This window comes from Dendropsophus ebraccatus, chromosome 15, assembly GCF_027789765.1.
Source record: "Dendropsophus ebraccatus isolate aDenEbr1 chromosome 15, aDenEbr1.pat, whole genome shotgun sequence".
Lineage (NCBI taxonomy): Eukaryota > Metazoa > Chordata > Amphibia > Anura > Hylidae > Dendropsophus > Dendropsophus ebraccatus.
Genome location: NC_091468.1, coordinates 63,851,717 through 63,878,635, shown reverse-complemented (window position 1 = coordinate 63,878,635; position 26,919 = coordinate 63,851,717). Strand labels below are relative to the sequence as shown.

At 41.5% G+C, this 26,919-nt stretch overlaps 1 protein-coding gene across 2 annotated transcripts in view; it reads right to left on the bottom strand.

The window, feature by feature from the left end:
• The window catches only part of ARID1B (AT-rich interaction domain 1B), a 316,413-nt gene that overhangs the window by 192,352 nt on the left and 97,142 nt on the right, over positions 1–26,919 (bottom strand). For both annotated transcript variants that reach the window (XM_069955438.1, XM_069955439.1), the window contains exon 4: positions 22,268–22,381. In XM_069955438.1, coding sequence (XP_069811539.1) covers positions 22,268–22,381 — 114 coding nt within the window. The remainder of the gene's footprint in view (positions 1–22,267; positions 22,382–26,919) is intronic.

Here is a 26,919-nt window from a genome sequence, read left to right as displayed (position 1 = left end):
GCCTCGGAGACAACATCCAAGAGCTTCCACAGCCCATGAGCAGGTTATAAATTCTATACCGAATGGCCACTTGTTATTCTAATTAAAAAAGACATTTCTTCCTTAATCCCATTCGTAATACTCTTGTAATTTTAAAGCCATCTTTGTGGTTTCAGAGGAAGCGCTATGGTTTTATATGTGGGAGGAGGGGTGGGGGGGGTGTGGCTGCAAAGCAAAGTGGCGTACTTCTCCGAGAGCAATGCATTGTTCCTTCCGAGCACTTCTTTCAGTAGAAGTCCTATGTAATTTGGAGGTTTCTACCATATTCTTCAAAGGGTAATTACCCTGTATTCTACAGCGTCGGATGCTTTTCACCATTGTGCGACAGAGCCACATTGGTCTCCTTGGCACTGCCACGGCTGTCAGGAGAGGTTATCTGGGTAGAGAGAAAAGGGCATCTCCGGAGAATACTAAAACTGCCCATTTAAAGACTGCCACATTTCGATTTCATGCAGTGTGCCAAGGGTTTTCATCAGCCATCATACTGACTAAGACGACCCTTGTCTCTGTACTTGCCGTCTCAGAACTGCGCTTAAAAAGAAGACTGGGAGACAAGTGATCTCACCAGTCAGCCTGTAAACCGAAAATGACAGTGTGACCGCAACGACAAAATCTGGTACATTCGCTGTAGCCTGTGGTATCTCTTATGACATACGTGTCAATTTCTCAAAGGTAATATTAAATCTTCAAAACAGCAAGCGCAATTCCTTTTTTTAACTGCTTCCTATGCAGCCTGCAGAGAGGGGAACTGTAGAGAGAAGACTACACATTGGTTGGCTGGTGCACTGCAAAATCAATCAATCAATCATTTAAATGACGGTATCTGTACATAGCGATAACGGCTAACAGAAGAGATAAGATAACAGCTACCGGGTTTCCCCGAAAACAAGACCGTGCCTATGGGGGACATTTATGAAGTCCGGCGTTTTTGTACGCCGGGCTTACAAATGTCCCCGCAGCTTTGGGGATTTATGTACAGGCGCATTGCCTCTACATAAATCCCAAGCGCAAGGAGCCCCTCCATGCAAAAATTCTGAAACCTACGCCAGCTCAGAGCTGTCGTAGGTTTCAGTATAATTTTTCCACTCGCAAAAAAAAATGACAAATGCGGCGCACACAGAGGCTGCGCCCCCCCCCCGTGTCCAGCCACGCCCCCTCTCCGACCCACTGGCTAAGGTGGCAGATGGGACCGATGGGAAAAAAATATTCGCTAAAATACCATTTGCAAATATTTTTACGCCGATAGTAGCGGTATCTCAGCTGCACACATATATTACATATACCTTTATCATTTATTACACTTTTCGATTGTACCCATAAAAATTAAATGTTGTTGGATAAGCAAAATGCTGTTTTTGGAGAAGTTGTCCAGAAAAGAAGAGAAAAAAAAAATAATTATCATCATCATCATCAAATTGGTGACCAGGGTACACAGTGCTTCACAATGTAGAAGGGTCTGGTCATAATAAACAACTTTAGACAACATTATTTGTCACTTTTTGGCCATGTTCCCACAATGTAAAAATAAAGGTTAATAATGGCTGTAAACGATAGATTAAAAAAAAAAAACACAAGAATTTCATTTAAATATACATTATTTATAGCCAGATGCCTAATCACAAGTGTAGACTACTGCTTGTGATCTGGAAACTGACAGCACAGATATATACATATCCCAGAACCCAATAGATACATATTTAAGCTGTTAGTTTCCATGGCTGCATGAACGATACAAAGATCACTAGTGCAGCCTGGCCGCTCGATTTGCTGTGACGTATAAAGGCACTGCAAGCGAGCGCCTATCTAGCTGATTGAAATTTTGATTGCCGCTGTTGAAATTGAGTGGATGGCCGCCATTTAACGGCAAATAATTGCTGTTTTTTTTTAAAACAATGCCCGTTGTTTAAAATAACGCCCATTATTTGCCATTGAATGACGGTCACCCACTCAATTTCAATGGTGTGTGAACATAGCCATTCTGCATTTTCAATCCACTTCTGGTTTTGGTTGCAAAATACTGACCAAAATACTGAGCAAAAATACTCTGTGTGAACAGTCTTAGGCTACATTCACACTTTCCGCAGGTTCGTCTGTAATTGCAGAACAGTAAGGGGCCTATTCCAAGGAGCGATAATCGGCCGAATCAACCGATTATCACTCCGTGAAATAGAGACAACAATCAGCCGATGATCGTGTTATCGGCTAATCGTTTATTTAGGTGAAAACCTAAAATCATCGGGCACCAACCTCGCATCGCTACGTGGAATAGAGGTGTGCGACCGGCGACCGACGATTTAAAAAATTCATACATTACCTAACAAGGCTGCAGGGCTTCTCCTGTCCCCGCGCAGCAGCAGCTTCGGAACGGCCTGTCTGAGCTGACAGACCACTTAGCCAATCACTGTCCGGGACCGCCGCGGCCAGTGATTGGCTGAGCAGTCTGTCAGCTCAGACAGGACGCTCCGAAGCCGTTGCTGCTGCACGGCCCTAGGAGAAGGAGTGCAGGAGAAGCCCAGCAGCCTGGTTAGGTAATATATAATCTTTAAACAAGGGCTGCAAGGACATCGGTAATGTTACCGATGTCCCTGCAGTCCTCGTTAAACGACTATCGGACCGTGGAATAGGACCCGAAGTTTACCTGTAATTGCGTAAAAACTTAGGGTCCGGCTATTTCAAATTGGCTGTTAACTCTGTAGGTTTAAGGTCATAATTGCGGCACAGATTTTCCCATAGAAGTCTACAGGAGCATCCGTAATTTTTGCGAATCCGTAACGTCCGCAAATCTGTACATAATACGCATGAGTAATTATTTTAAACCATTCCACCTTATTGAGCTATCACCTTCCTCTTTTCCGCCAATCTTGAAAAAAAAAAATAAAAAATACAGATTACGGATGTCTGAATTTTTTGCGGATTGCGGACGTAGATTGCAGAGATCATATACGGTCCTGAAAAAAAACAACTGAATGTGTGATTGTAGCCTACAACTGTACTATAATGGACGCCAAGCAACACATCATCCAACGGAAACTTCTACATGTACCTAATCTTTTTTAATACAACCCACAAAGATATATGTATACAATATACTCCAACCCTTCTGCTTAAAAAAATCTTAAAACCAGCTGGAAAAATTATCACCATCGGCCTTTAATAAGTGAACCGTGGAAAGCCCGAGAGCAGTCCACCTTACTAGCCATCAGCCCTGGTGATACACTGCACCCACTAAGTAATGGAAGTGTGCAATATTCATCTCGACAGTGAACTCCTATTTAGAAATGATTTTTCCAGCTCGGAATAGGAGACAACCGAGTGCTCTTTATAATCACATAAATGGCTTAGCTCTCTGTAAGTGCTCTCTCTTAGATCAACAAAGAGCTGTCAGGAGGAGAAAGTATTACTCATTGCTCTCTCCTTTTCCCTTGAACCGGAGATCATACTTTGACTTTACTAACCAGCGATGGAGCCTTTAGAAGCCAATGGATATGAATAACACATTAATCATATTACAGCTCCATGAATTTGGCTACTACTAGGTTTCTTCCACTGCGTGCGGGGGAAAAAAAAGAAGAGGAATCTGACAGCTGTAGATGAAATGTATCACTTTAGGCTGCACTGCATAATAGAACAATGGCGGTGAGCTTGACATTCATGTTCCAGTGTAAGTATATAGAGAACAGTAGCTAAAATACTAGACTGACTAACTTCTAGGACAATTCCTAAGCAAACCAAAATGCTTGTAACTTTGTATTAGGGGAACTTCACACGCACCGGATCCGCAGCGGATTTCACGCTGAGAGTTTGCAGCGAAAACCGCTGCAGATCCTGTACTGTGAAGTTGAATGGGTCCCATATACGAAGCGGATCTGGGGCGGGGGCTGCGGGTGGGCGGCTGATGGCGGGGGGGTTAAAGGGGCCGGGTCCCATACACGCAGCATGGGACCCATTCAGCTTCACACTACAGGATCCGCAGCGGATTTCGCTGCAAACTCGCATTGTGAAATCCGCTGCGGATCCGGTACGAGTGAAGCTACCCTTAAAGGGGTTATCCAGGGCTACAAAAACATGGCCACTTTCTTCCAGAGACAGCACCACTCTTGTCTCCAGCTTGGGCGGGGTTTTTCTGCTCAGTTCCATTGAAGTGGATGGAGCTTAATTGCAAACCGCACCTGAACTGGAGACAAGAGTCGTGCTGTCTCTGAAAGAAAGTGGCCATGTTTTTGTAGCACAAAACATGGCCACTTTCCCGCTTCTGTTGTCTACAGTTTGGGGAGGGGGGGTTGAAACTTAGTTCCATTGAAGTAAATGGAGCTTAAATGCAAACCGCACCTGAACTGGAGACAACAGTAGGGGGAAAAGTGGCCATGTTTTTGTAGCATTGGATAACCCCTTTAAAGGGGTTATTCAGCATTAGGGTACATGCACACTGTGGAATTTCTGTGGAGACTTCAAGCAGATCCCACCGGGCATCCTCCTCCGCTTGAGGTTCCACGTGTTTCATAGACTCATTAATATTAGCCGGCAGATTCCATGTACACTTACCCTTAGAAAAACATGGCCACTTTCTTTTAGAGACAGCATGACTCTTGTCTTGAGGTCAGGTGCAATTTGCAATTAAGCTCCATTCACTTCAATGGAACAGAGTGGCAAAACCAGCACCCAAACCGGAGACAAGAGTGGTGCTGTCTCTGGAAGAAAGTGGCCATGTTTTTCTAATGCTAGATAACCCCTTTAAAGGGACTTTGTTAGCTGTAATTTATGTTCCAAACTGCTGACACTATTAGATATCTGTTAGGTCAAGGAGACACATGATACCTTTCATATATCAAGCTGTGCTTCCGGAACGTAGAAAAATACTTTTATTCTCTAGTACAAGGAGTCAAAGAGGCTTCTCCAAGCTCCTGAATAGCTGCATCTCCTCTCATCTGAGTATCTCCTCTCTCCCCCTCCCTGCTTGACCGACATCTGGAGTCTAAGCAGGGTCAGGTAAGGCAGGGAGGAGTAAGCAGATGTTACAGCTTTCTGCCCTTCAGGAGCTCAGGAAAGCCTCTTTGACTGTTTGTACTATGGAATAAAAGCTTTTTTTTCTACATTCTGGAATCACAGACAGATATATAAAAGGTGCCATGTGCCTCCCTGATCTAACATCTATATAAAAGTTACAGGAGTTTGAAAGCATCTGACAGTTTCCCTTTAAGAACTACACACACAAGATGAGCGTGACTCGAGTAGCTGGAGGAGTCGAATCACTTAGCATTTGAGTCCCAATTGTTGTTTTCCAGGACACCCCTGGGCTGCATCCGACTTCTTCAGCCTCCAGTATGTAAATGTCAAGCAATCCAACTGGAGCATGCTCGGGTCACGCTCATCTCTACTACACATGAAATCCAATTTCCATGGATACACAGCCTCAATAGATAAAATTAATGAGTGATAGTTATTATGTGAACAGATAGAGCAAACAGCTCTGATCTTCTTATCACAAGATGTAACAACAGGCCCAACACCTCCAGTAAATGCCCTGCCCCTATGGGAAAAATAACACAACCTTTGCTGGGTAAAGCAAGGATACATGAGAACATGAAAATGAAAAAGCTTTGTCAGATCATTACATTAATAAGAATCTGTAAGCTCTATATTATGCTCAAGGTGCAGCAGGCATGCCTCCTCCCTCCCCCACCCTTCCCTATCTTGGTGGATTGATGTAGAACACTCAGTGCTAGAAACCTGGCAGGGAGAAGTGGAGGAGGAATGGGGAGGGGGAGGCATGCATGCTGCAGCTCAGCATGTCCTCTATGACACTAGAGCTTAAAAAGGAAAAAGCTCTTTTATTATTCTGCAAACCACCATCAGCCAAGAGATAGGTATTATCTGTTTATCCCCTTTGCCCAGGTCTGCAGCTCCAAGCATTAAAATAGTATATTGAAAAAGTGTTGGACAGAAGTTTCTTGGGACGACCCTCCATCCACCCAGAATGTGCGCGTTAGAGACAAGCTGACAATACACCTTCAATAACCGACGACCCACCGACCGTCAGTTATGTCTCCCGTTCGCCATCTGTCCTTCCCATACACAGGAATATTCAGCACGACCAAGTGTTCCTGTGTTCTCTATGGGGCAGGAGCTCTCTCTGACTGTGGATTATGTCTCTCTGAACAAAGGGGTGGGGTGCGATTTTCCATTATGCCCCGCCCCTATTATTAAAGGTATAGTATCATCTGTCAGTGGTTGCTCGCGATGGTCCCGAACAGTATGGCTGACAATAGTCTAAGGTGTACGGGGACCTTAAAGCAACGTACCATCAGGTACAGCAATATTATCATTTTTTTAAAAAACATTTTGAACCACTGCCCGATTCCCGCACACTGTGCCGGTCTATTCCCGTGCATGGCCAGACATGAAGCACTGGGGGCGGCCGGTCGGCCCCCAGTGTGACGAAACCCCCTCCTTAGAATCAATGGAGCAGCATCAAAGAGGGGAGGGGAGATCATCACATTGGGGGGCGGCAGGCATGCTCAGGAATAGACCGGCGCCCTGCGCATGACCGGTCGGCGGTTCAAACAAAGGACCGTGGCACTGGCATCCCTGCCCTGGCACCAGTCTGTGCTAGTGGTACATTCGCTTTAACATAATAGATCTTATCAGACAGTACTATAATAGAAAGATTTACATCTTTGTGTTTTGGCAGAAAAGAAATAAAATGTACAAAAATCGGTTACGGTTTTAATACTTCCGACTTGTTTTCCAGATTACAGCCAGTCTGTGCGTCCTCCGGCCCGTATTCTGGATCCCACTGCACGGCCACGCTCGGACAGGAATGACAACAATGGAGGTTTTGTGCAGCCAGCTTAAAAACTTTTGAACTGTTCCTGCAGTAAAGCGAGCCACCATCTGTAACAGCACATAACTACAACTAACCGAGGTGCAGAGGACTCGCATTACATTTACTAGGGAAAAAAAAAACTTCCTAAACCTGAGAAGAAAATATCATATTCCAGTTCTGAAAGGGTTAAACACAAAGAAGTGGAAAGATGTCTCTCATGCTCAGAAACACAAACCCGGTATAACGGTACGAAGAGGACGATGACGCCGCTGCAGGAGGAGAACAGGAATATGTATATACTGGAACATTTAACAGAGAGCGATAGTTCTATAATCAGAGACTAGAGGAAAAAAAGAGCCCTATGGAAGCCTGTGTTCAAACACTAAATACCAATCTCCTGTCAGCGGAGGCCATTACCCACCCCGCCGCCATGGCAACGCTAACAGTGTGCCTCACTTCAAAGACAAAGATGTAATTTCAGCTTTGCTGCAGCCAGAGGGAGTGGTTAGGCCGCACAGCCCGGCTATGTCAGCTGATTATCAATTATAGAAGCCTTCACCAAGGTTATGGGCTGGGCAATGGCACATGGCTCCGGAGGGGGCAGCTGCCAGGCATTACCACACTTATTTACTAAGAGGAGAAGCATGCCCCCAACCATTAGTAATAAGGTGTATTCATGAGAGCGCATCATAGGTTACTGCCTATTCTAGGGTTAATAGTCCAAACTTTCTGACTATATAAAATATATATATTTGTGTGTGTGTATATTTACTGTATACTATATATATATTGTATAATATATAGTATAATTACATATATGTAATACATAAGAGATATATTTACACACACACACACATATATATATATATATATATATATATATATACACACACTATAATATACATTGTGTATATATATATATATATATATATATATATATATATATATATATATATACACACACACACACACACAGTACACACTATACGTTAGATATATATATATATATATACACATAAACACTATGCATTACATATATATACCCACACACACACACAATATACTAATTATATATATATATATATAGACACACAAATATACACAGTACAGACACACTATACATTAGATATATACACATACACACTATACATTATATATATATATATATATATACACACACACACACACTATAAATCAAAATTACACACACATACACAGTACACACACTATACATTATATATATATATATATATATATATATATATATATATATATACACACACACACACACACACAGTGCACACATACTTTACATTAGATATATACACACACATTCACAGTACACTATACATTATATATATATATATATACATACACACACTGTACACAGTACACTCTACATCATACACACACATACAGTACACACACACTATACATTACATATACACCAACACACTATACATTAGATTATATATATATATATATATACACACACACACACACACACACACACACACACACATACAGATATATTGTTGCATTCTGCCTAAGCTTTAACATGCAGTTAATGTCCTTATTATGACTTCTCTTATGACTTTTTTTTTTTTACATCCACACTTTATTGCTGTCACTTAAAATGCGTGGTGTGTACATAAATCTGTTTATTAGAGAAACGCTGTGCAGGAAACATGACAGACACTCATCAGACTTTTGTCTCTGGGGTGAAACAATCTTTCAGACGCTGAATCTCGCTTTGAAAGTAAAATAAAAAGGAAAGGTTTCTTAGAAAAAAGGACAACAATTAACAATGCGGATTTTATGAGATTTTAATACATCTATAAAGCCATTGCTTTTAGTACCCTGCACTTTAAGCAGAACGTCGCACAGAACGTTTTGTGCACTGTATGAATTTTTATTTTTTAATTTTTTTTAACAATAACCCTAAATACAGCTTCTCTGCATGGATTATAACAAACCAAACTTGGTGCCTGCAGGAAGTTCTTAGCCACCTAAACAGTACTGAGAAGTATAGACCCCCAACCATGTGCTGAGGGTTAATGCATGATATCACAAACTGAAGGAGGACCATATGCACACAGACCCCAATATATGACACTGAATATGTGTGCAAGCTATATATTTGGATTTATCCTAACAAGTATTTTATAGACAAATCTATAAAAGCATAAAAAGCAAAGAAAAAAAATTATATAAAACATATATATATATATTATATATATATATATATATATATAAATCATATATTAAAAAAATCAAGAAAAAAATAAAATAAGTCTAAAACATATGTTTGAGTTGCCCGCCTTTCAGTATACATAATCATACAGCCTTTATAGGATGCACTGGGACAATGTAGGTTTTGGCAGTAACTACCTCTGTAATATGAGTATGACTGTAGTCACCCCCCCCCCCCCCTTTCTCCTGTTCGTGACTCATTTGCTCGCATTCCCCTAATCTTATGAACGCTGCTCCTGATTATATCGCTGCTGTCTAGACCGTGCACTGGCTGGACTGAGTATGCACAGCATTTGTGTCCAGTATAGTATGGGGCTCACATGCCAACAGCAAATCAATGTGACAAGTGAAACGGCTCTACAGAAAGGACATTGTGCAGTCTATACAGGCTGCACCTTATGGGGCCTGTTATCGGCCCCAACAGTACCTCTGATTTACATGGAGGCACACAGAGGTTTTTTTCCTTGACAGATTCTGTAAGAACATGCTGTCACGTAGCATTGCCAGTATTAGGTAGAGTTTCTTCGGTCACAGCATTGCTTCTATAACAGAGGCCTCGTACATAACAGTCATATGCGTAGAACCTAAAGCTGATAGGAAACAAAGCCATTACCGGTCCATTATTTGTAAACGTTTTAAGAGTCTCAGAACAGAAGCAATAGGGAGCAGCCATTTCTAGATCAGTCCGGACAGTCCCACTGGATACCACTGCTGTCAGCCTCTTGAAAGGGGAACGCTTTTCTTTCAAATCAACTGGTGTCAGAAAGTTATACAGATTTGTAGTTTACTTCCATTTAAAAATCTCAAGTCTTCCAGTACTTATCAGCCGCTGTAGATCCTGCAGGAAATGGTGTTTTATTTTCAGTCTGACACAGTGCTCTCTACTGACATCTCTGTGCAAGACAGGAACTATATCGTTCGTACAGCCTTGAAAACAGACAACAAGGATATAGGTATCTGGGCTGTCAAGTTTCCAGATCACAAAGCAGTACATACTTACCTAGTGTACAGCTGATGTGATTCGGCATCCTCTTCTCCTGCTCTCCCGTGCAGCCGCTGTATCTTCAGGCCCCGCCTCCTCCAGCTGTTATTCTGGAAGAGGCGGGGCCTGAAGATGCAGTGGCTCGACGGGAGGGCAGGAGAACAGGATGCCGAATCACATCAGCAGTGCACTAGGTAAGTACGTACTCATGTGTGATCTGGAAACTGACAGCACATACATATGTATTTCTGTGCGGTCAGTTTCCCTTTTATCATTATCGGCCTCACATCCCTGCTTACTTCCTGACACCAGCTGATTTAAAAATAAAAAATCACCAGCGTACCCCTTTGAATAGGAATGTTTGACCTACAAGGATCAGTATGCCCTCATTAAAGGAGATGTTCCATTTATATTATATATATATATATATATATATATATATATATATATATATATATATATATAAATCCTTACTAGAAATGAGCGAACCAGGTTTGGGTTCGAGTCCATCCGAACCCGATCATTCAGCATTTGATTAGCGGTGGCTGCTGAACTTAAATAAAGCCCTAAGGCTATATTGTCATTGGCTGTATCCATGTTTTCCAGAAAACCTTAGAGCTTTATCCAAGTTCAGCAGCCCCAGCTAATCAAATACCGAACGATCGGGTTCGGATGGACTCGAACCCGAACCCGGCTCGCTCATCTCTAATTCTTACCCATCCCAGTGTCCTGTAGTGCCTGTTGACAACAACTGGCCATGCGTAGCGTCACGTACCCAGGTAATCAATTGCTGCTGAGCCAATCAGTGACTGGGGCGGGACACTACCCCGGTAAATGACTGGCTGAGTGGGCAATCGGTCAGCCGGGACTTGACACTGCAGCTGGAAGAGCTAGGTAAGTGAAGTACCCGGATTCCAGCCAAAAATGACATCCGGCGGCCAACAGTGGCACCAGGGAGCAGGGCTATGGAGGCACAGGGATGGGTGAGTTTACTTTGTTTATTATTTTCCCACATCCCCCTGCCTGCCTCCCTTTTTTCAACTTCATTGGAATCTTCCTTTATATGTAAAATATACTAATAGGCAAGAATATAGCACTAAGGTTAAAGCGACTCTGTACCAGCACCTTGACACCCCCGAATCGCTGGCACCTTGTTGTAGAGGTACTCATGCCGTGCCTGGTTAAAGGGTTGACCTGTCTCCCAATTATGGTATTAAGAAGAAAAACTACTTTTATTAATGCGGCGGGGCGCACATTCAAACTGGCATGGCCTATAGCATCAGTGCCCTAGGCCTGCGGCACCTCTCTACCGCCTCCATCCTGCCCAGTGAAGGGGGGAGGGGAGAGAGGCTCCACAGGCCTAGGGAACTGACACTATAGGCCACGCCAGCTTGACTGCCCGCCCCGCCGCATTGATAAGTTGTTTTTTTCTGGGCACAACATGAGGACCGGTGGTGCCGGCAGTTTGGGGGCAGCAAGGTGTTACATGATTCCAATAAAAGACATCAGTAAATCACCAGGTGTTGGATTTATTCTTTTTAATAGAGAATCAATAGAGAATCTGCATCTAAAACCCACAACTAAATATTACACCTACCTAAAAAAAAAAATATATATCCCATCATCCGTTTCTTCCCACACCTACAAACAGACCAAAACAGAACCTCTATTGATGCGCTGCTCTAATCTTTCCCCAGCCTCTAATGTTCTTGCCACTTGTATGTTTCATAAAATGAAATAAAACTGTTGAAAATATTCCATTTTCCACTGCCTGCTTTATACCCTGTGGATTCACACCATACTTCCAACTAGGACACACTCCTTTTATCTCATCAAAATTGCACGACAAAGTTAACATAATGTAATCTCAGCAGTAGCTAGCAGAAGGCAAAATTGAAGCGCCTGTGTAGTGTTAGACAGGGTAAGGTCTGACTTTAAAGACTCTAATAGCTCATTTTCCTTTAACTCCCATGGGTATTGATCAGACACATTTTCCTGTGACCTGAGAATATTTAGTGACTGTGCATTAGATATGATTCAAGCATGGGATCAACGGTAGCACCTCCATTCTATTTTCTGCTCAGTCTAGAAATGATTGCCTTCTTGGCACCGTATCTATGCAATCCTGCTCTATCCCAATCCAAGGGCTTGGGGATTTTAAAGAAGTAACAGGATATACTTAACCGAGATCTGGGAGCACTACAAATTTCAGGTTTTACTGCAAAGTATGCAATGGAAAGGAGAAGCGCTGTGATAGTGCCATTTAGACCGGAATTTCTACTATTTCTACTTAGGGAATCATGTGGATTTCTGCACCGCTAACACTAAATCCTTGCTTTTTTTTTTGTTATACTCGTAAAACTTGAGAGGTTATCCAGCGTTAAAAAAACATAGCTACTTTCTTCCAGAGACAGCACCGCTCTTGTCTGCAGTTCAGGGCTTTTCCGCTATCCACAGGATAGGGGAATAGTGGGAGGTCACAGGGGGTCCGAGCTCTGTACCCTCCTGCTGATCTCCATATCAGGTCCCCAGCTTCTGTATTACTATTCATTCCTATGGAGCAAACGGAAAGAGCCGAGTACACAGAAAGGCTATGTTCACGCAACGTCCAAAAGGGAAAAAGGCGTCCGCGTTTTGTGTTTAAAAAGACGTCCGTTATTGCATCATTTTAAGTGACTTGAATAAAATGAATTGAAGTCTATGGAATAACGGACGTCTTATTCACACATTGTATTGAATGACGGACGTCTTTTGAGGCGGACACATTCAATACAATGTGTGAATAAGACGTCCGTTATTCCATAGACTTCAATGCATTTTAGTCAAGACAATTAAAATGATGCAATAACGGATGTCTTTTTAAACACAACAAGCGGACGCTTTTTTCCTTTTCTGGCTGTTGTGTGAACATAGCCATAGAGTGCTGTACTTGGCTCTTTCCGTCGGCTCCATAGGAATAAATAGAGCTGCAGATCACATGCCTTACCCGCGGTTCTATTTATAATACAAAAGGCCGGCCGATACAGAGATAGGCGGGGGGTCCAGTGGCAATTATTTTTTTAATCTGCCACCTGGTTCCGGATATCTGCTTCTTTTTTTAATTTATGCAAATAAAGTCTGTGGGTGCACTGAAGGCGGGTTGAGTGCACTGAAGTCTCCCGCATCTTCTGTATTCTCTCTGTCCCGCCTTCTGTATAAAATCCGTCCTGGCTCTGCGCTGCCTATGAGCTGGCCACATCGATACCACAGAGGATACAGAGAGAATACAGACAATGCAGGTCACCCAAGGAAGGAGACATCGGTGCACTGGGGGGGCGCTAGGCCCGCCTCCAGTGCACCAACAGACTAAATTTGCATATTTAGAAAAATACTTACATATCAGGAACTGGATGACGGATAAAAAGATAAACAGCCCCATCCGAATCTATATGAAAATATGTTGCTCAAGTGGTCCATTGGTTTTAAAGCAGATTTAAAGGAAAATGCATAAATATGTTTTCATATTCTACTTCTATTTTTCTTTTTTCCAGTTTTTACTGAAAAGATATTTCATGCAGATAAAGATTTACTGCGCACACCAGCTGAACCTGGTCTACAGGTGTGACGTCTTCTGTATTTTATGTTGTGACAGCACGCTTGTCACATGTCCCCTTCACAGAATCACATGTTAGAACAGCACGAGATTGTTGCAGCAACACAGCCTTGTTACTCCCTGTAGAATTTCCAGGAACACCGTCGTACTTTCCCGATAAGAGTTGATGTACATACAGTATTATGGGTCTGTACATTATTGTACAAATCCATACTGGCACCAATAACATTTTACCTCCAAAATCACGACATGAGATGTAATGGATTATAGATGTGTGCTGTATGATTTTATGGTATGTTACAATGAATGTTGTACTATGGATGTATTTTTCTCTATACACTGTGATAAATATAGTGGCAAATGGACTGTCTTGAAAAGCAGAAAGTAGCAGAGAGAACTAGAGACGGGGAATGTCAGTGTGGCGGATAAGGGTTGGTACGGATAAGGGGCGGATCTGGAAGGCAACCCCTGTCCATATGCCCTATTCGTGTATACTGACATCATATAGGGGCTTCCCTGATGAGGATCTCCCTCTATAAGCCAGTATGTATAAGCATGTACTGTTCAAGCACACTCTGGATAGCCATTCAGATGAATGGCCAATGTGTAACACTACTTTTCTGAAATGACTAGTTGGGTGCAGCTTCTTCCACTAAAATAGCTAAATCAACCCTTTTCCACGGGACGATTATCGTTCGCATAATCGTTAGTGATAAACGATCTCAAACGACCGCTATTGCAAAAGACCTGAAATAGTTCACCCATCTACATGGAACGATAATCGTTACTTATGATCGTTCTTGTGGTCGTCTTGTCGTTTCTATTGCGTTCGTCACTACTGCCAACGACCGAACGACGTCTTACTCAATGCGAACGAGCAACAATAAAAATAGGTCCAGGTCTTATTAAGTGATCAACGATTTCTCGTTCGGCCGTTAATCGTTAACTGCTATTCAACCGAACGATTATCGCTTAGATTCAAATGACTTAACGGTAATCTGAACGATAATCGTCCCGTGGAATAGGGCCCTAAGAATCCATCGATCGCTCAGCATTTAAATACTGACTGAGATGGGACAGTGACCAGTGATTGGCTAAGTGGGCTGTCACTACCAGGCAAGTATGTCTCAGACATGGAGACAGGACTGATCAGGTGGGGACCAAAGATGACGTAAGGAGGACACTGCGGGAGAGTGGAAAAGTAGGAATAAGCTGTTTGCCATGTTCTGTGCCTGGCCAGAAACATATTAAAAGTTAGTTCTGAGCAGAATACCCCTTTAAACGGGACCGGTCATCTTTTTTATGAGGTTATGAGTCATTGGGGTGGTCCTGGAGGCCTCCCATTACACCCACCAGCCTTGACTGATGGCAGTCTTCCACTTTGCGTGTAGGAAGAGGTCTATCAATTAATGCTGGTGGTGTCGGGAGAAGCCACTAGGGACTCTTTAAAGGTTCCCTTTAAGTAGTGATTACAAAGAATATCATAAAGCTACTGTTTATGTCTAACCGGGAGGGGTTTATGTTATCATTCCTTGCAGGTCATGGCTGTTCATGGCCGTGACAATCGTAGTCTATGAGGTCACCTTCCCATTTCAGGTATGAGCAGCAGGTAATGGATTCCATTGACTTCCTACACTCTATACAATACAAGGTATGAAAAATGCTGCACGATGGCACCAAATAAATATCAAAATAACCTCAACCAAACAGAAACAAATACACAATAATGGAATTATTTCTCTGTGAAAAGGAGTGTAAACTATGGCTTCCTGCATCGCGTTTATCTGCGCTAGAACAAAATGTTCTCATCTGGAATGTGCATAGGAATATGCTATAAAGTAACCAAGAGCAGTTTCAGGGCCAGTCGAATGAAAACCTTTCCATTTACTTAGTGTGACTATATAAAGAGAATAAACCTTCACAATTCATGAGCATAAAACACTAACTTTGGTCTAAAACTCTGACTGCTAAAGCGCTGATATAAAAAAAAAAAAATACAAAAAACAAAATGTTCAGTTAACAAACCAAAGCCGACGCTTCTCTATACACGAATAGCTATTCACACACAGGGAACCAACACTTTTAAAGCGGTGACCTACTGTATATAACAATAAAGAAAGATGGAACGGTAAGTTTAAAAACAAGATGCCGAAACCTATTATCCGCGGTAAAAGAAGCTTTATTGATAACAAATCCCGCACAATTACAAATATTCCAACACCGAGACCATCACAATAAGAGGAATCCTCCCTCTCTGTAAAGCAATATCAGGTTTGGATTAATAGAATGTAAGTAACGTGATGCCACTTTTTGGAGCGGCGTTACACGTGGGGGGGGGGGTTTCTATTCCCATGTGGAGTATTTTTGAATCTGTACATAGCGGGACATGTGGGATGTACACTCACAACAGAGACAATTCCTTCCAGACTGGCGACACCATGGTGATCAGCTGAGGTTCATCATTTGATCATTGTTGCGTTTACACCAGCAGATTATGACTTAAACCGAAACGATTTAACGATTTATTGCATAATAACCGGCCCATGTAAAAGGCCCTTCAAAAAGTTGTCACAGATAAAAAGAAATATAGTAAAAAAAAAATAAAAATACAGGCAGCTAGGGTTCTAAAATTAAATACTCACCTGTCTTTGGCTTGCAGTGTCCAGCCAGGCCATTGGTCTTCTTGCTGCCTAGGTTTACTTTCCTGGATGCAACCTCCCTGCTGTCCTGTCAACATCCTGAATACATTGCAGCCAATCACTGGCAGGGTAGACCAGAGTGGTGGCGTTGGACTCGGTAAGCAGAAGACAGGTGAGTATAGTTTATTCTCTTGTTTTAACCCATTTAAAGGGTGCCTGTCATGTCTGACGTCAGACACGATCAAAGTTTTAAATCCGTAGGGATTTGGTTGATGAGACCCCCCACATGGGCTGAGCATTGTTACTTACTGCTGTCTTGCGCTACCCAAAGATAGGCTCATCTTCAGTAAATGCCAGACAGCAGGGAAAACCAGATATTGGGAGCATGCGTCTCCTCATAGGTCCTAAAAATGAATGTCCTAGAATGTAGCCTATAGCTCCTACCACACGGGGCGATCAGGGGGAGCAAGCAACCACCAACCTGTCAGGTCAGTGTTCGCTCGGTCCTTGTTCCCCGCTCGCTATAGGAGCTATTATGTGCACTGACAGCGAGTAGGTAAGTGCGCGGCGGAGGGGGGGGGGGGAGGGGGTTTCAGGAGGGTCTGGGAAGAACATTTCAATCTCATACATGGAAAAGTTAGGGGGGGGGAGTAAATTTGTATGAAGATGCAAATAGAAAACAAATAATCCTAAAATCTAACAAAAAAATTCAAAAGCCGACCAAAAATCTGTGCCGTCAGCAGTTAAATAAGAATATAGGTAAAACAAAGTAGTGATGACTATAGCAGACTAAGTCAGGTAAAAGCCTGTGCGCGGCTAATGTCACTTCTCTGGAGTGCTTGCTTGAAATGGCTGAGGAAAGCGTTCAAGAAAGCTTAGTCACTTCATTGTGGCTTTTAGCTTTTTGCCTTTATTTCAGGCTTAAACAAAGTTCAGTGGGGCATCAAACTGCCTCGGCTTTAAATTACAGTTTGCTCTAAAATAGAATGCATGCACACCATGTTCCCGAAGCTGCAGGGAGGGAGCTCTATTCACTGGAAATTGAAGGCTTGGCGAGTCAATAATCTTCTTTCGCACAGTAACAATTTTTAGCTAAAATTTCTTGACCCAAACAAAGGAAAACAACATCGTTGAGCTAGTTTACAGTGTTGTGGCAGAATGCTAAAGAATGGCGGCGAGGAAAACACCAGACGCAATCTATTTAAACAAACAAGAATACCGTATATACATATAGAGCAGTCCCAGCGGGAAGGATACTTGGTCTTTTCCAGTTGGTTTCCTGAACCTTCATTTTTCCTTAAACATATAAAGAATCCACTAGTGTCCTTTTATCTACTGAGGTCACCCGACTCTATTTCATTGACCTTTACGGCAGATATTGTGCAGTGATTGTGTTGCTTATATATACTGTATAGGTGGTTCTGCCGGCCCTAAGATTCCTATATAATCGCTAGTTACCAAGCTAGATTTTTGGAAACGAGCAAATCTTTATAACATCAATGTATTGAGCATATCCTCTCTATCCTCCTTAGGTATACTGTATCTGTCCTACGGATTGGTAAATCCATCTTTGCCAGGTGATAATTTTTAAAAAATTTTGTAACTTCTAAGGATGCAGCCAATTTCGGCCTCTGGGAGGCTGTAATTTTTTTTTTTTTTTTTTTTTTTACTATCGCATTCTGAAAGCTATAACTTTATTTTTTTTAATTTGCCATCCCAGGATTATGAGGCTCATTTAACTTCCTTTACCCATCCATGAAATTTACCTTATCAGGAAATCTGGGTAAACTTCAGGATCTATAGGGGTCTTTTGGGGAACGGATACCCTTCAGGATTTTTCTAGCTAGCTATGCTTTCATCATTTGTATTGGGCATGTCTGGTTTAACCCCTTCATCACCAAATGTTATTGATGCACGGATGTCCAGGTCACATTGAAGCAGTGTTCTCCTTCTCACCTTCTAAGAGTCATAAGGCTTTTATTTTTCCACCCACAGGGCTGGTTGAGTGCGTCATTTTTGCGCCATGATCTATAGTTTTACTTGGTATCATACCGGTGTAAATAAAATTTTTTTTATCACTTTTTAATAATTTTTCTCATATACGTAAAAAAGTATAATCAGCAATCCTGGTATTTTTTCCCCTCTTTTCGTTTACGCCGTTCACCGTGCAAGAACAATATCCGCCAATTCTGCACGCTACAAAGCCAAATATACATATATTTATTTTATTTTTTACATATTTTTATTTCTATAATGGGAAAGGAGGTGACAAACTTTTACTGGTGGAGGTTTTTTTTTTAATTTTATGTTTGTCTAGGGGACATAAGTCATACTCACACATCTGTAATTGCGGACAGAAAACAGGAACAATGTAATTCAATGGCCCCACTTGCACATCCGTAGATATATACAGGGCTGTGATCTGTACTACAAAAAAAAAAAAAAAGGACAGGCGCTAGTGTGAACTGAAATGCCTCCATGGACACACCAATAGATACCTATGGGATCTGTATTTTAGATTTGATCTGCAAAAATATGGACCCGCAATCTGCAAATAGCTACTAAATTATTATTAACCACACTATTTTATTTTTGCAGACCAGCAAAATATATGGCTGCAGTAAGGATGCAATACAGAGGGAAATTTGCGTTTTGCTAATGAAAAATAGTGGACTGAAAAATATACCGACGGGTGAACAGACCCTTATATATCCATTCATTAGATTGCATAAACTGATCAATGTTATGCCAATACATAGCATAGATCACTACTAATCAGTGATCTGCCTTAGGCAGACTCTATGAGCAAATCGTCGATCTGACAGGATACAGTCATTGGACTGTGGGAGCTCCCCAGCTCCTGGGACCGTATTCACACGTTCCGCGTTCCGCATGGAACAAGGATGTGGAATGCCTGCAACAGACTTCTCCCCCCTCGCCCAGGCAGCATCTTTGATAAGATGCTGAGAGCGGGGGAACTGTACAGATATGCGCCGCACTGATTCATTACAGCGCGGCACATATGCATACAGTTCCCCCGCTCCCAGCATCTTATCACAGATGCTGCCCAGGCGGGGGGAGAAGTCCGTTACAGGCATTCCACGCCTGTGTTCCAAAAGTGTAAATGCGCCTAACGCTTGCGGGACTGATCACACTGAAGCCATATATATATATATATATATATATATATATATATATATATATATATCTACTGCACAGGGCATCGACAGTAGGAACGTATTTAACTGTATGGCTGACGTGAAGGGGTTAAAAATGATTTGTCCCGCAGAAAATAAGCACTATTATGTCTCAGTATATGGAAAAATAGTACATTATGGCTCTTAGAATTTGACGGGTTACAAAATTGACAGAGAATCTCCTACGGGGGAAGGGGTTAAAAAAAAAAAAAAAAAAAAGTGTTCCACATACAAGGGTCTTCATAGTACAGACCTCCTGAGCAATTAACAAGAAATGTTTATCTAGGCCTCATTGTCAATGGTAAAGGACGTGAGCAGGGATGTCATCGCTCTACGCAGAGGATCACTGTATAAACTAGTATCTGCTAAAATCAGATCTGGCCGAGCCATGTAAGGACACGCCATAGACTTCAGCAGAATCTTCTTATGCCAATTTCCAGTGTATCCAAGGAAACACAAACAGAACTTACAGATGAACATTTTCACTTAGGACCAGATCTCAGTCTGAGAACGGAGAAAATGTTAACTCAAATGACCGTGAGCAGCGTAACGCATTAGGCCGCAGCTACCAGAGCTTTGTTCTCGTAACATCTACCGCAATATAATGTAGTGCCGATTTTTCATAGGATGTGATTTGTAAGAAACAATTGCTGCTATAGATTAAAGAGTATTTCAACAGTCCCTGCAGGCAATATCCGAGACCAGCCGAGACAGTCATCCAGGAGTATTTACATATTGAGGAGAATCGGTCATCACTTTCATGCAGGGTGAGCCATGGTGAGGGAACTTACCGAATATTTAGGTACATCTCCGCATGACTCCGCATTTGACTCCCGGAGATGGTGGATGCTGCCCTAGATAGTCCTGGAAAATGGATACAGCCATAGGCCATAGGTTGGAACCATGTTTCCTAGGAATGCCTAGGGTTGTATCCAACTTTTGCAGCTACCGGAAGTCAAATGCTGAGTGTTCAGGTTTAGATGTACCTGAACATTGGGTAAGTTCACTCATCACTAGACATGAGCTATATGAGAGGTCCCTGACAGCTTCTTCCTATCTCTCCGACCTAAATTGATAAATCTCACTCTATAGCCCAACAAGGAGAGAGCTATAATCAAGGCTGGTGGGGTGGGGAGAAGCTGTTGGAGCCAACCCCAATGGCTCACGGTTCAGACAGCATGACAGTTCCCCTTTAAAATGACCATTTCTGTCTATTATTTAAGCTAGGATGGGCTTTCCCTGACTAATCAGGAGAGTGCGAGCACCTGCCAGGACCCCCCTCAGTGTTCACAATGAAGCAATTTGCTTCCCTTCACTGTAGGTGGCCAAGGGCTCACATTGCAGGACAGATGCTGGAGGAACTTCTACCTCTTCATTCCCAAACCGGCAGGATCCCAGAGGTCATGTTAACAATATGGCAAAATATTATGAGAAAACACATTTAACTCCACAACCCATCATTCCTTTTTTTTTTTTGGTACTAGTTCGCCAGTATTGTCAGAACCTTGGTCATTTTGGTCACTGCAATGATGACTTTGGGTGGGGCGTGGTTACTTGAGCAAGGAAACTAAAAAAAATAAATTCAAAACGATGAGCCACTGGGTGACTAAACGTCAGAAAAAGACGCCCCATAAGAGCTCACTTGTTTGTCAATAGTTCCTATTATACAGAGGATTATCGATCAAGGAACTGTCGTCAGCAGAACGATGAGGCACAAATAACCGAACTTATAACGGAGATAATTAAATAAATATGATAAATGACAAATCACTGACAAATTGGTGAGCGTACAATAGGCAGAGTGAACACGGACACGGCACTAAAGATCTAACAGCATAGGGAAGTTCTCATTCTTGGCTGCGAGCATGACGAAAGAACCTATATTTTGACCCAAGCGGGCAGTAGCTGACTTTTGCAAAGTGTTTTTGTTGGTCAATACCTTTTATCTGGGCAGTTGGGGCACAGAAACGTAAAACACAACGTAAAAATAAGGGTAAAATACGGCCGTATATGGATAAATACGGTCTGAAATAATGATCATGTTAATTATTCTAGGCCGCATTTATCCAAATACAGATATATTTTACCCTAATTTTTACGTTGTGTGAACATGGCCAAATGGGGTACTATGGCAAAAAAAAAATTCTTTCAAATTAACTGGTGTCACAAAGGTATATCGATTTGTAAGTTACTTCTATTTAAAAATCTCCAGTTTTCCAGTACTTATCAGCTGCTGTATGTCCTGCAGGAAGTGTTGTATTCTTTCCAGTCTGTTGCCACCTCTGTCCATGTCAGGAACTGTCCAAAGCAGCAGCAAATCCCCATAGAAAACCTTTTCTGTTCTGGACAGTTCCTGACATGGACAGAGGTGGCAGCAGAGAGCACTGTGTCAGACTGGAAAGAATACACCACTTCCTGCAGGACATACAGCAGCTAAGTCCTGGAAGACTGGAGATTTTAAAATAGAATTAAATTACAAATCTATATAAAACTCTCCAAAACCAGTTGATTTGAAAGAAAGAATTTTTTTTTGTACCGGAGTACTCCATTTTATTTTTATAGCAACTGCCCTATACTAGTATATCATGGACACACCATACTAAAGCCTTAGATAAAACGAGTGGGGAAATAAATGTAATCTGTTCTCTCATAAAATATGAATTAATACATAGTTCTACGGCTCATTAGATTGGTCAGATAGCAAATGAGCAAACTGGTAGAAACGAAGGAAAAAAATCTTACTGGTAAACTTGATGGCCTCTCTTGCTGGATTAGGTTCAGATCCTCATGGTTAGTCTTGCCAGGAGTCATTGAAGGAGGTGTAGGTCGGCTTCCATAACTTTCCGATGGAACATCCTGTACATATGGAAGAGAAGATACTGATTTTAAAACTATTCTTTGCACAAAAAATACATTATAAAAATATAATAATAATAAAAAAAAAAAGATTACTTTGTATTGGGTGTACTGACGTAATACAAAAGGACACATGCAAAAACATACTTAAAGGGGTATTCCAGGTTATTTTGATATTAATTCTACTGATTTCTCTTGTAATATAATTAATATATCTCATTGGTTTCTATAATAAATTTTGTCTCTTTCTCTCTATTTTTATGTAAGTCACGTGTTTCTGTGACGTCACCGAACCGGAAGTGTGGGGACTTCCCCGACTCGGCCGGCCTCTTGGTGTTTATGTAGTTAGAAAGCTAGCAGAGCTTTACAAACGGCCTCCCTGCACACGGGAGGTCACATGACACCCTGTTCCCGGGCGGCCTGTCAGTGTGAAGGAGGTCGCATCCACCTCCTGTATAATCACTAAAACCCTCCACCCCCTGCCAGTATAATCCTCCCGATGTCTCCCCCGGCCCCCTCCATCCTGTGTATACAGTCCTTTTCAAAGATCTCTCACCCCATCCCCCGGTCTCGGCACCTCTTGCACTCAGCTGACAGGCTCTCTCTCTCTCTCTCTCGCTGTGTGTGAAGCAGGAGAGATTTCTTTCCTGCTCCGTACACAGTGCCTGTCAATTGCCCCGATAAAACTCAGCTGCCAGGAACTGTGTACGGAGCAGGAAAGAAATCTCTCCTGCTTCACACACAGCGAGAGAGAGAGAGAGAGAGAGAGAGAGAGAGAGAGAGAGAGAGAGACTGTCAGCTGAGTGCAAGAGGTGCCGAGACCGGGGGATGGGGTGAGAGATCTTTGAAAAGGACTGTATACACAGGATGGAGGGGGCCGGGGGGGACATCGGGATGGTTACACTGGCAGGGGGTGGAGGGTTTTAGTGATTATACAGGAGGTGGATGCGACCTCCTTCACACTGACAGGCCGCCCGGGAACAGGGTGTCATGTGACCTCCCGTGCGCAGGGAGGCCGTTTGTAAAGCTCTGCTAGCTTTCTAACTACATAAACACCAAGAGGCCGGCCGAGTCGGGGAAGTCCCCACACTTCCGGTTCGGTGACGTCACAGAAACACGTGACTTACATAAAAATAGAGAGAAAGAGACAAAATTTATTATAGAAACCAATGAGATATATTAATTATATTACAAGAGAAATCAGTAGAATTAATATCAAAATAACCTGGAATACCCCTTTAAACATATACCGTAGTGGGTGCCCCGTAGGAAAAAAATAGCTTTCAAATCAGCTGTTGTCAGTATGTTATCCAGATTTGTAAATTATATTTATGTAAAAACTCAAGTCTTCCAGTAATTATCCAATGACAACAGCAAACCGCACTCTCTCAGAGATGTTGGGTGCTAGTGCAAAAGGATTCCTCAATCCCACGGTATATATGAAGACAAAGGCACTGCACTTCCAATTCTATGATGCTTATGAAAGAATTTTATTCACACAAAAAATGAGTAGTTTGTCACAATCCAACCAGATCAGGATACAAAGTAATTATGCAGGTAAGTAATGCTACTGGCAACGTTTCGGTCGTGCTTCCGACCTTCCTCAGGCCAATGTAGCCATACTGTAGGCAAGGAGAGATAAAGATAGAGATAAAGATAGATCAGATCTATCTTTATCTCTCCTTGCCTACAGTATGGCTACATTGGCCTGAGGAAGGTCGGAAGCACGACCGAAACGTTGCCAGTAGCATTACTTACCTGCATAATTACTTTGTATCCTGATCTGGTTGGATTGTGACAAACTACTCATTTTTTGTGTGAATAAAATTCTTCCAGTAATTATCAGCTGCTGTATGTCCTGCAGGAAGTGATTTATTCTTTCCAGTCTGACACAGTGCTCTCTGCTGCCACCTCTGTCCATGTCAGGAACTGTCTAGAGCAGGAGAGGTTTTCTATGGGGATTTGCTACTGCTCTGGACAGTTCCTGACATGGACAGAGGTGGCAGCAGACAGCACTGTGTCAGACTGGAAAGAATACACCGCTTCCTGCAGGACATACAGCAGCTGATAAGTATGGGAAGACTGGATATTTTTTTTAAATAAACGTAAATTACAAATCTATATAAATACCATTTTATCCCTAAATATATCTTGAAAGTAGCCCTAACACAGTATGTGTATGTGACCGTACATCTTTACAAATTTGGACACAAAACTGGCCCAATAAGAATTTTTTTGTTTGTTTAAATCAGAGAAGGACAAGCGAGAGGGTGAGAAGTGGCCTGTTCTATAACCAGACCCCTGCCAGTCTGTGTCTATTATATCCACAATGCACGGAATGGGTTAGTATTACAGCTGCTATCATGGGGAGAAGCATTGATGGAAACCCTCATTTCCCCATATTACACATATCCCAATGAAATTAGTTCATGCCAGATGCCAGAGACACAGATACACTCTGCAGAGGCTCTCTGGCCTGGATAATAAAGAGACTGCAAACGGACCTAGAAAGCAGTTGCGGATATCGAGAGACAATTCCTTTGACTTCATGGCTTTTTTTCCCCTGACATGCGATTTTACGTATGGGACCTTACACAGACTTATGTGTTCCTGTCCTCATCACATCTAACCAATTGGATTAGTACAGGAAGACGCCAATCACGCTGCAGAAACGTCTTATGGACGAGCAATGTGAACAGGATGCACTGGAGCAGAATCCGAGCTAAGGGGCTGAATGATAATATAACCAGTAAGAAGAGGGAGATTGTGATCCCGCTGTGTATATATAATCGTATACCGGGCTGTATATATCCAACGGTATGCTGGGCTGTATATATATATAATGGTATGCTGGGCTGTATATATATATATAATGGTATGCTGGGCTGTATATATATATATATAATGGTATGCTGGGCTGTATATATATATATATATATATATATATATATATATATATATAAATAATGGTATGCTGGGCTGTTTTTATATATATATATATATATATATATATATATATATATATATATAATGATGACGTCACTAATTGGTGGGCTGTCTACATGTTTTGTTAAATATCAGCCCCTTCCTGTTCATTGTATTGCTTGAAAAAGATCTCATTGAGTAGATTGAAACGTTGCACGTTGGGTGAATAAACCAAACCACTTTATTCACTAAGACCGGAGTGCCGCCTCTGATTCGTTTTGTTATACCGACATCGGGACCTGGGTCTGGGACCGTGAGGCTGTGCACCCAATTTGAGCCTTGAGCCTACACAAGGCCGTTCTGCGGATTTATTTTGTATATATATATATATATATATATATATATATATATATAATGGTATGCTGGGCTGTATATATACAATGGTATGCTGGGCTGTATATATATAATGGTATGCTGGGCTGTATATATATAATGGTATGCTGGGCTGTATATATATATATAATGGTATGCTGGGCTGTATATATACAATGGTATGCTGGGCTGTATATATATAGCTGTATATATAATGGCATGCTGGGCTGTATATATATAGCTGTATATATATAATGGTATGCTGGGCTGCATATATAATCATATACTGGGCTATATATATATATATATATATATATATTAGTATAACAGGCTGTGTGTGTATGTATATATATATATATATATATATATATATATATAATGGTATGCTGGGCTGTATATTATATATATATATATTGGTATGCTGGCTATATATATATATATATATATATATATATATATGGTATGCTGGGCTGTATATATATATATATATATATATATATATATATATGGTATGCTGGGCTGTATATATAATAGTATGCTGGGCTGTATATATATAATGGTATGCTGGGCTGTATATAATATATATATATATATATATATATATATATATATATATATATATATATATATATTGGTATGCTGGGCTATATATATATATATATATATATAATGGTATGCTGGGCTGTATATATAATGGTATGCTGGGCTGTATATATAATGGTATGCTGGGCCATATATATATATATATATATATGTATTAGTATAACAGGCTGTGTGTGTGTGTATATATATATATATATATATATATATATATATATATATATATGTATGCTGGGCTATATATATATATATATATATATATATAATGGTATGCTGGGCTGTATATATAATAGTATGCTGGGTTGTATAGCTAGAGGTATAACCAGTAAGAAGAGGGAGATTGTGATCCCGCTGTATAGAGCTCTAGTAACATCACATCTGTAATACTGTGTGCAGTTCTGGAGACTTCATCAACAAAGATAGTGATAAAATAGAACGGGTCCAAAGACGGCTACAAAAATGGTGGAGGGTGTGAGGCATAAAACATCAGGAAAGACCTAAGGATGTGATTGTGTATAGTCTGGAGGGAAGAAGGGAAAGAGGGGACATGATGGAAACCTTTATATATGTTATAGGACTAAATTGAAGAAAAGAAGACAAGGACAGAGTTAGTTGGGGGAAAGGTCAGAAGCAACATGAGA